At 34.3% G+C, this 10,644-nt stretch overlaps 2 protein-coding genes across 3 annotated transcripts; both read right to left on the bottom strand.

Annotated features, from left to right (window-relative positions):
• Positions 1-1,464: 1,464 nt before the first annotated feature.
• Positions 1,465-2,401, bottom strand: LOC107194215 (28S ribosomal protein S14, mitochondrial). The gene is made up of 3 exons (XM_015583804.1): positions 2,097-2,401; positions 1,847-1,987; positions 1,465-1,756 (listed from the first exon to the last, which is right to left on the bottom strand). The coding sequence occupies exons 1-3, from the start codon at positions 2,169-2,171 to the stop codon at positions 1,571-1,573; spliced, it is 402 nt and encodes a 133-aa protein (XP_015439290.1). The 5' UTR covers positions 2,172-2,401; the 3' UTR covers positions 1,465-1,570.
• A 3,095-nt stretch (positions 2,402-5,496) lies between these two features.
• Positions 5,497-10,100, bottom strand: LOC107194218 (elongation factor 1-alpha). Of its 2 annotated transcripts, none has more exons than XM_015583808.1 (5): positions 10,080-10,100; positions 8,485-8,659; positions 7,577-8,185; positions 7,104-7,379; positions 5,497-6,873 (listed from the first exon to the last, which is right to left on the bottom strand). In XM_015583808.1, exons 2-5 carry the CDS (start codon positions 8,626-8,628, stop codon positions 6,517-6,519), a joined length of 1,386 nt encoding a protein of 461 aa, XP_015439294.1. In that variant the 5' UTR covers positions 8,629-8,659; positions 10,080-10,100; the 3' UTR covers positions 5,497-6,516. The 2 variants fall into 2 exon arrangements, with proteins under 2 accessions (XP_015439294.1, XP_015439293.1); XM_015583807.1 differs by lacking the exon at positions 10,080-10,100 and adding an exon at positions 10,023-10,074.
• Positions 10,101-10,644: the final 544 nt, after the last annotated feature.

The following is a 10,644-nucleotide window of genomic DNA, read 5'->3' as shown; positions in this document are numbered from 1 at the left end:
TCTCTATATCATGTTAAATTTTGAGCGTGACAGTGAGTGACTGGCGGTTACTGTATGGGATCGTGTGTGATAAATTTGTTATAATAAATATAATGTTAGTTGTTTGCAGTTTTAAACATGTTTATTAAATTTATTGCATAATATACGTATATTATGTAATAAATTTAATAAACATATTTAAAATTGCGAACACCTAATATCAAATTTATTATAACTCAAATTTATTATACACGATCTCATACAGTAGCCGCCAGTCATTCACTGTCTCGTCTATTATAAATCGTTCCGAAATTCAAACGCGTCCCGGATATCCGGCACTCGTTTTAGTACCGACTCATATCACCAATGGCGCTGCAAAACGTCCAAGCCAACCTCTGAGTTGCACACCCGCTTATACTGCTGTGACGTTCTACAGCAGAATTATTGTGTTTATGCTGTGAATCTGCTGTTACGTTCTACAGCAGAGTTACTTTGTTTCTGCTGCGAATTGGACGTTAAGTTCTACAGCAGAGTTACTGGTCTCATGTCGCTAAATATGACGACATATACATACAGAATGCAGCGACAGATGCATACGCTTCTGAGGTCATGGCTGGCTGACTATGACACCAGATGCCGTGCATCTGACGTTAGTTTGCTCATAGGGTATATAGATATTGTTTTTCATATTTTGATAATTAAAACGAAATCATGATTTCATTGTATTCCTTAAATACAGAAATTGTTTACAATTAAATAACTATAGCATATTGTTCTTAATCTACATGGATTAATCAGGAACAACGAACGATTACACTTAATCATTTTCAAAAATAAAATGACACACGTACACCCTGTATCTTAATTTCATGACAAAAACTACCATTGTTTAAGCTAACATTTGTCTAGCTATGATGTTAAACTACTAAAACATTTAATTTGCAAAAAATGTATCTAGACACTATAGAACTATTATATCAATATAAAATCTGTGGTATGTAAAATTGGGAATAAGAATATTTAAAATACTAAATAGAATGATGAATGTTGAATACAACTAATATTGTACTTTCAATGTATGTTGAAAATATTGAAAATAATAAAGTATAAACGCATTATTTCAATGTGTACTTTTAAATAGCTAAACATAATATTTTGTTTTCAACATTAATCGATTTAAAACAAATCTAATAAAGTAAAAAATTAAACAAGATATTCCTTCGTATTTCTAATTTAGGTGTGAATATCCATACTTATTACAATGCATTGTCCAAAATTAATACAAATAATAAAAAAATACTTTACATATATCGTAAATCTTGTTTTATAATGAACTACTTTGCAGATGTATTTCATATTTTATACAATAAAGATTCTGTATTAAAATATTATTTAGAAACTTGATGCAAACAAAATAATATTTCACTTAAATATTTTATCCAAGCTTGTATACAGACATTCTCATAAATTACTGTAAATGACCATTTTATTACTTTATTTAATATTTTCATACTCTAATACATTTGAAGTATTATACAATGGTATTACATATTGAACTATTATCATATATATTCTTAATATATAAAAAAGTCTACCACATAGCACGTTGTATGCCACTTAATTTATTATAGTCTGCTAAGTGGCGAAACATAATTCTTGATAGTCTCCACCTAAGAACTACACCGTTTCCACGAGAAGTTAATATGCAACGGTTTCTTAATTGTCTCAGAGCAGACTGACGAGGTATTGTCTCATCTATTTGTTTGCTAACGAGATTCTAAAAGACAAAATAAGAAAATTTTAATTCAGTTATGAATATATAGTAAAAAAAACTCAAAATTGTTATTACGAAATTATTATAACATACTTGAATTTCCTGCGGTAAAATATTATTTCTTTTCATAGCAACTAATCGGAGTCGCATCGGTGCATGTTCTTCTGCTAGCTTTCTTCGTTTCATATCACGAATCATCCATCGATTAATATATTTATTGCGTACTTGCTGAAACTGAACGGCGAATACCTAAATTATGAAACAATACTTTCGTCACGCAGTATAAAGTTACATATGTAAATTGCTATTGTATACAGTACTTCGCACATTTATTCACACTTACACCGCACAATGTAAAGTTTGTGGTTTTTGAAAGAATATTTGTAAATGTTGACAAACTATTCCGTATAGCAGCCATGTTCACCAATGTTCACGGGGTGCTAAAGAGTGCTGAAAGCAGTCAGGGGCCCTGACTCAGGGCCCCTAGTGACCAACCTCTGTGAAGTTAGCCGGACAACTTTAACTTTTTAACGTTTCATTATACCCAATCGATTGGTGGTCGTTTGGTGGTCATTGATGGCCTAATTAGAACATTTGGTGGTCACGCGTTCTTTTGTAATTAAGTGATCAAAATTTAACCGTGAATGTAGCCGACAACTTTTTTTTTCGCCGGATTCAGTTTTTTAAATGCTCAATCGATGCGTAATCATTTAGTGGTCATTGGTGGCCCACTTACAACATTTGGTGGTACTTCGTTTTGTTGTTACTCTCGCCCTCATCTTGTAGCGGCGTACAGCGTAAGCTTCACAAGCGTGAAATTCAAATTAAGGTATATGATTGTAATTAGAAAAGGAGGTAGAAGTGAAGTTGGCATTATTTAAGAGCAACTGAAATCAGTTATTCATCAGTTATATCATTAATATTTGCTTAGGGATGAATGTTTTAACAGTCGAATTTCGCTTTTACTCTAAAATATATTAAATCATGGCAAATATGTTAAACACTTAAAAATTATAAAATGAATAGCTGAAAGAAATGTATTAACAAATCAGGAATTATTTCATAATTTAATAATTATTTTATTGGCTCCTGGTATCTAAGGACATATTGTAATTAACAAGATGTAACAAAAACGATCGTTTTGTAAAGGAGACCATTCCAGTATTGACCCTCGATAAATAAAGACGTGTTTTTCAAATTAAAGTTGTTTAAATTAAGTCCGTTCGTTGTAAACGTATTAAAAAAAGGGCGAAACTTTCAAATACCCCCATGCTCCGAATTAGATGAAATTTTCGGAATAAGTTCTTTTTTGATAAAAATAATGATTGCGAGAAGGATTTTTGGCGACTCGAAAAATTTTTTTTTACCATTTAAGTATCATTCCCTACCTTACCTACATAATTTAGTATGGTAAGCGAACTTTTTAAAATAAATTTAAAAGTTGCCGCCCCTCCCCCAAACTCCCTCCCCGCCAACTGAACTAGCCCCAACCTATTCGGACCACTCTTTTCTTTGGGAATTAAGCCCATTTCTCGTAGCCATTCCATTACTGCTTCGCAATCATTTATTTTTTTGGTAAGAGAAAATAAATTTATATGACTCATTGTTACCCAACAAAACTTCGAATTAATACTAACAAACGACAGCGAAATGAACCACGTGTTGCGTTCTAGCCTCAATATTCCCGATATCTATTAAAAACAATTGAAAATCAGCGGGTTTTGCGTCTTCAACGCCACCTTCATATCTGCCTAGACTATCGCCACGGTCACGATCATGTCGGTAACATAGGGAGTGACACTAAAATGGTAAAAAATATTTTTTCGAGTCGCCAAAAATCCTTTTCGCAATCATCATTTTTGTCAAAAAAGAACTTATTCCAAAACTTTCATCCAATTCGGAGCATGGGGGTTTTCGAAAGTATAGCCAAAAAAAGGTCTTCTCACTTTATATAAAGCAGGCTTGGGTACTTTTGATTTGAAATGAAAACTACAAATGAAAAGAGCCAATATTTATTCCAAATAAAATAACAGCATACATAAGTTTATTTGAAAATAAGGATGTATGCAAATTAATTCCAAAATCTTATTTCAGAAATAAATTATTTCTAAATGATTTATTTGCCAAATATTTGGTTATTTAAAATAATAAATAATAGATTTTCGTATATAATGAATATATTTGACATTGTAAATTAAAAAATATATTGTTTGTTTAAATGTATGGAACACTACATAGATATACATGTTCGTAAAGGCATATTAAAAGTAATTACTTTTTTGTACGCGAACACAAATTCCGACAAATCCGACTCGGAACCTGCACAAGCTCGTTGAAATCGGATGGAACATTTTAGAGTTTTATTTTTATTTTATTACTAATAATTTTATGATATATGTATATATATTGCATATATTTGAAGAATCCTGAAAACGAGTATTAAGGAGCCATTCCACGTGGAAACACACAGAACTGCGATTTTAATGACCGATTTTTTTCGAATTTGCAGCATTTGTTGATAACCACAAGAAACTAAAGTGTGTAAAATTTTAGTTTCTAATCTTGAACCGTTTCCGATCTGATGTTGCGGTCTACAGCAGAGTTATTCTGTTTCTGCTGCGAATCTGATGTTACATTATACAGCAGAGCTACTCTGTTTCTGCTGCGAATCGACTGCAGACAATGTCATACAGTCATGACGGCAGTTGACAGTCAGAATGCAGCGACAGATGTACATGAATCTGACATACTGCCAGAGCTTCCATAATATCAGATGATGTACATCTAACGTCAGTTTGCTCATATACCAGATAATATAAAAACAAGTCAAAAATTTCTGGTCCGGGAAAGTAAAGTTTAACCGTTTAAAGATCAAGGACTTATGGTCGTAGTGAGCAAATTCACTCAAGATGAAAAAATCGCAATCACAGTCGTGAATAAAGTTAAATCACGACCGTGATCGTGATTCGGCGATCACTGTGATAAATCACCATTCGTGATTTTGCACGCCATCTCTAGTTGTCACGTTGTTTTAAATAATAGTTTTTCTTATTCGTTGAGTGTAAATTCTTTTCATGTATGTTTCATTGTTACCATTTTGCATATAATTGTTTTTGTCAGCCAAACTTACAAAGCCAATTTTTGTTCAACGCCTATTACAAAGTTGTGGCTACAAGTTTGATCCAAGATATGCTATGAACACCTTGCGCGCACATTGCCAGCAGCAACATAGGCGACAGCAAATTGGCTTGCGCAAACCATGTTCTGGTTTTACCCTCAATTTGACATAGGTCATGTTGCAAGACGTTCTGGAAATTTGTTTTACCATTTTGTCAGTTGGTGTTGCCTACAAAACCCAAGTTAAATACGGAAACAGAGGGCTATGGGTTTTTAAACAAGTTTTGTCATTTATTGTTGGCAATTTGCTCGAAATTTGTACACAACTGGTTATCGGGGTACGTGACTTTTCTGTTTTTCTTTTTGCGAAATATATAAATACTTATGTAAATGTCACAATTAAAATAGTTCTTGTGGTATAATAGTTTAGGAAAAAAACATCAAAGGACGCTAATAGCAAACTTTGCTCTACTAGTCTATTAAATTGAAAAAATTGTTTATTTTCTATGCCGTAACTTTTAAGCTAATCCGTGTAAACAAATCCAAATTTAATTATTCATAATTTGAAGTATAGAATAATAGGGGAGAACAAAAAATTGGTCATTATTGAAAGAACAAAGCATTAATTGTTTCCGCAGCTCCTTTTATTCACTTTCACTTGTTATTACTGTTTTATGTAGGTATGTACAGAAAACCGATGTTAATCAATCTCGATCGTAAGAGAAACACGAGCTAAAAGTACTGAATCATTTTGCAGACCAATCGTATCTTGGTAAATACTTCCTTTTAATATATAAGAGCATGTAAAAAGGCAAGGTAAATTCTTGTAAAGAAATATATCGTAGAAAAGTGTTTTGTGTATATATCTTCAGCAATTCAATTCCATATCTAGTCAGGTAATTGAAAAGCAAGACTAAAAACAGGTCCCATTTCCAAACTAAACCTGTACTGGAACTACCAATCTTTTGTTTCTCAATGATTACCTTTTTGCGTCGACGTATACGATTTACGATGAGAACGTCAAGTGCCAATTAAAACAACTTCTTTTGCTGAAATAATTTTTTCACGGAATAGTACTGTAAATACGAAAGATTCTTACGATAAGGATAACAATTAATTAGTGATAACTGCGACAAAAAATAATGCAGTTCCTCGAATATCGCAGATATAAGATTTATTTCCGTATAATAATTAGAAAATATAATTAAGCCGAGCTAAATTATGATGTCTGTTGATGTTGTGAAACGGATGTTAGAAGTAGTACTCGTAGTTTACATTCTTTTTTCATGGAACTCGTGCAAACGAGAAGTAGGTTTCTTGCTAATCATTACTCAACCGCTGACCTTTCCTACGAAATTCTTTACGATGGGAAAAATGACGTAGCAACCACTTCGATAAACGGAATATGCGAATGTTAAAGAAATGTGGCGAACATGCTATTTCATGTGCACGAAAAGCGAGTCGTCGCGGTTCTTTATCGATCCTATTATTCTTAATCGTGGATTGCGAGTTCGTAGAAAATATTGCAGTCTGTGATGCCAACAATGTACCACTATTCTCGTGTGAGGAACGTGAAAAAAGAAAATAAACTACTTTAACTACTATACGCCGACGCCCATCTGAGGATACATATGTACGGAAACTAGTTATTTCTTTTTCTGGGCCTTCTCTGCAGCCTTGGTGACCTTGCCCGTAGCATCCTTGAAAGTGACAGCCTTGATGACACCTACAGCCACCGTTTGACGCATGTCACGAACAGCAAAACGTCCCAAGGGTGGGAATTCTTGGAAAGCCTCAACACACATGGGCTTACTGGGGACGAGTGTGACGATGGCAGCATCTCCAGATTTTATGGCTTTTGGGTTTTCTTCAGTGGTCTTTCCGGTACGACGGTCGCACTTCTCTTTAATTTGAAGGAATTTACAAGCAATGTGAGCAGTGTGACAATCCAACACGGGAGTGTACCCATTGCTAATTTGACCTGGATGGTTTAGCACAATAACCTATACAGGAGATATATGTGATTAAACAAATATTCTTAAAAACTATTGTACAAAGAGAGAAAATTACAATACAAAGGGCACTCAGACACCTTCGACCATCAACAGATAAAGAAAATCTTCTGGTGGAAACCGCGAATGAAGTATGTAATTTCTCATCATTGTGCAATTGTGATTTACTAATAAAATTGATTAATAAAACCAACCGTTGTTAATATCCTTAAATGACCTACCTGTGCAGTAAAATCAGCCGCGCCTTTAGGTGGATTGTTCTTTGAATCACCAGCTACATAACCACGACGCAATTCTTTGACAGATACGTTCTTGACGTTAAAACCAACATTGTCACCAGGAACAGCCTCTTGCAAAGCTTCGTGGTGCATTTCAACGGATTTTACTTCAGTGGTAAGACCGGCAGGCGCAAATGTGACGACCATTCCTGGTTTCAGTAAACCAGTTTCAACACGACCCACTGGTACTGTTCCAATACCACCAATTTTGTATACATCCTGTAATTAGATAGTAAATATTCTTAATATTTGTTTTTTTAAATCAATAATTTTATTAAAGATTATCCGAATCAGACACATCTGACCATCAACAGGTTATAAAACCCTCCGGTGGAAACCGCGAATGAGTTATCAATACTATCATCATGAAAGACACATCCCACCTTAGTTTCATTGTATTTAGTAATAATTCTTACCTGAAGAGGAAGACGGAGAGCCTTGTCTGTAGGTCTTGAGGGTGGTAGGATGGCATCGAGAGCTTCGATAAGACATTTCCCTTCTCCCTTACCTTCTTTACGTTCAACAGCCCATCCCTTGAACCAAGGCATTTTGGAAGAAGATTCCAACATATTATCTCCATGCCAACCAGAGATTGGCACGAATGCAACAGCAGCAGGGTTGTAACCAATTTTCTTAATATAAGACGACACTTCCTTCTTTATTTCCTCAAATCGAGCTTCAGAGTATGGTGGTTCAGTAGAGTCCATCTTGTTAACACCAACAATCAGCTGCTTTACACCAAGAGTGAAAGCGAGCAGAGCATGTTCACGAGTTTGTCCATTCTTCGAAATACCAGCTTCGAATTCACCAGTACCAGCAGCAACAATTAATACAGCACAATCAGCTTGAGATGTACCAGTAATCATGTTTTTAATGAAATCTCTGTGTCCAGGAGCATCAATAATGGTAACATAGTATCTAGAAGTTTCAAATTTCCACAAGGCAATATCAATGGTGATACCACGTTCACGTTCTGCCTTCAATTTGTCCAATACCCAAGCATATTTGAAAGACCCTTTACCCATCTGAAAATTTCATTATATTATTTGTTTATTACTGAATCAATATAAACCGCATTAACACAGTATTTTACATACTATCTTAAAATCTAATTGAAGCTTTAATACATTCGCGACAGGCAATAGCTAGACAAAACGTTTAGCTAAATACCACATATTCAGTTAAAGACTTTGAATTGATGTAGGACTACATTGCCTGTATTCAGCTGAAGACTTTGAAATGACATAGGACTACGTCTCCAATCGCAAAAGTGTCAAGAATATTTCTCAGTGTATTAAATGCATTGCAAATACTTAAAGCTTACCTCCTGGGCTTCCTTCTCGAATTTCTCAATGGTACGTTTGTCAATACCACCACATTTGTAAATTAAATGACCAGTGGTAGTAGACTTGCCAGAGTCGACATGTCCAATGACGACAATGTTAATATGAATCTTCTCCTTACCCATTGTAAACTTTTAGTGAGACTGCTGGTTGCTACTGCAATAAAAAAAAAAAACTATCAAATATGCATAAAGCAGAACTTATTGAATTTATTAAATATAAAGCAGATTATTAAATTAAGGAGGTTATGTGCATGCAACACACATTAAAGACTCAGTATTTTAAACTGTATGAATATAGTAATGTTTAAAAGAATATGTAATTTTCTTCGAAACTGACGTGTATCAAAATTTCATAAATACGAAAATTCTTAATTTTTTTAAATTGTTTAAATGCAGCAGATGTCCAGTCTAACGTCCACGTGGCTATGTCTGAATATTCCAGAACGAAATTGGCAACCATTTTGTGGATGGCGACATCACTGCAACGTTGCCACGATTTCCCTGACGCTTACAATTGTGAATCAGTTGTAATATTTTCTAATAAAAAGAACTGTAATTAAAATTTACTCATGTAAAGCTTATATTACTATAAAATGTGTGTCGAACATGCTAGCGTATAACATTATCATGTATTATTTTTAGGTGAACAGAATAACAGAACATTTCTAACTACATTAAAATGATAGAATAAAAATAATGTTCATAGAGTAAAAGTTTATATATTACGAATCAAACATATTAATTAATTTTATACAACAAATTCACTACATTCTGAAATAAGTCCTACATGTACCATGAATATTGTTCAAATATTTTTACTTATTATTTTTAATGTCATATTCACTCCTTATCTTGTTCACTTTTACACAAAAATAATTGTTCCTCAAGTAACAAAAACAGATTGAGACAATATTTGGCTACACTGAAGATCGGCAAACGATCTCCATTGTCGGGAGTAAGTCGCCCCACAAGGTCGTCGTTCGTTGCATACGATTTCCAGCAGATTCATAATGCATGTTTGGATGCATCATGTACAAAAAGTAAACTAATTACAGCTCCATTTAAATTAAACGTTTAAAACTGTGCTTAATAACATCTTCATAAAATCGAAGAACGCACAAAAAGCATTTTCACAACGAATATCTCCAATGATGCACGAATCTCCAAATGACAAGCGACCGCCATACTGCATCCGGTTATTCGCTTTTTCCGAACATTTTAAACTTAAAAACCTAATTTAGTTCATCATTTATTTCCCTGCGCAAATGTTTTTATACAATAAACAATCAGGTACAAGATTTCACGCTTTTTAGAGACGATGCTGAACGACTTAAACGAAGTTCAGCATGTGGTCCGTGTTTAAACAGCCGGCTACTACGGTGATTGGCCATGCGCTTGTTTCCCAACACTGTAATTCACCGATAAAAATAATATTTCCGTAAAACTCTTGTCACAACACATTTCATCGATATTTCGGTCATTGTTCTAATCCATACCTGACGTTCGATGCTACCTACCCGGTAATAAAATCGACAGATTCTACTTCCGTACGAAAACCACGAAGAACCACTCACCTCCAGATGCCACGACAGAAAGAGATCGTCCAACTGAAGTGACATGCGCATAGGGCTTCTCTGCCGCAGCCTCGAACCCAGCGCCTCCATTATATTGATCACTTGTAAAAGAATGAACAGTTTCTTTGTATACTATTTATCATATTTCTTCCATCATTAGTATTTTAATAAACTAAAGCAACGATTATAGAATGTTCTTTCAATAGCATTTACAATAAATCGTTAATTTTAGTAAATACTGAAATTAAATCTCTACACAATATAACATTTTGGTTTCGAGGCTTTGGTTACGCAGCTCACAAGCGTGTCGGCGATCATATACATATATGTTATCAGAAAGGAAATGAGAGCTTCTCGCCCGGGAATTCGTTGTTCTTAGGCAAGTGCTGCACCAAGCGGCCAATTCTGGCATAATAGTAGGAATCTACCCGTTTTAGTTCCACGCTAAAACATAGATAGGGATGAATTGATATGTACAAGTAAACACGAGTACATTACTCGATACTTTTGCTTCGATACCGAGTACTTTTGGTATCGAATACATACGGTTGCGATACAAAGTAGG

This window comes from Dufourea novaeangliae, unplaced genomic scaffold, assembly GCF_001272555.1.
Source record: "Dufourea novaeangliae isolate 0120121106 unplaced genomic scaffold, ASM127255v1 scaffold33, whole genome shotgun sequence".
NCBI lineage: Eukaryota > Metazoa > Arthropoda > Insecta > Hymenoptera > Halictidae > Dufourea > Dufourea novaeangliae.
This window is presented reverse-complemented; position numbering and strand designations above follow the sequence as displayed.

Coding starts and splice junctions, on each gene's coding strand:
- LOC107194215 (XM_015583804.1), bottom strand. CDS start 2,171: ATGGCTGCTATACGGAATAGTTTGTCAACATTTACAAATATTCTTTCA. Junction 1,988..2,096: donor CAAACTTTACATTGTGCGGT/GTAAGTGTGAAT, acceptor TTCGCCGTTCAG/TTTCAGCAAGTACGCAATAA. Junction 1,757..1,846: donor TTTTACCGCAGGAAATTCAA/GTATGTTATAAT, acceptor TTTGTCTTTTAG/AATCTCGTTAGCAAACAAAT.
- LOC107194218 (XM_015583808.1), bottom strand. CDS start 8,628: ATGGGTAAGGAGAAGATTCATATTAACATTGTCGTCATTGGACATGTC. Junction 7,380..7,576: donor CTCTCCGTCTTCCTCTTCAG/GTAAGAATTATT, acceptor ATCTAATTACAG/GATGTATACAAAATTGGTGG. Junction 6,874..7,103: donor CGGCTGATTTTACTGCACAG/GTAGGTCATTTA, acceptor TCTCCTGTATAG/GTTATTGTGCTAAACCATCC.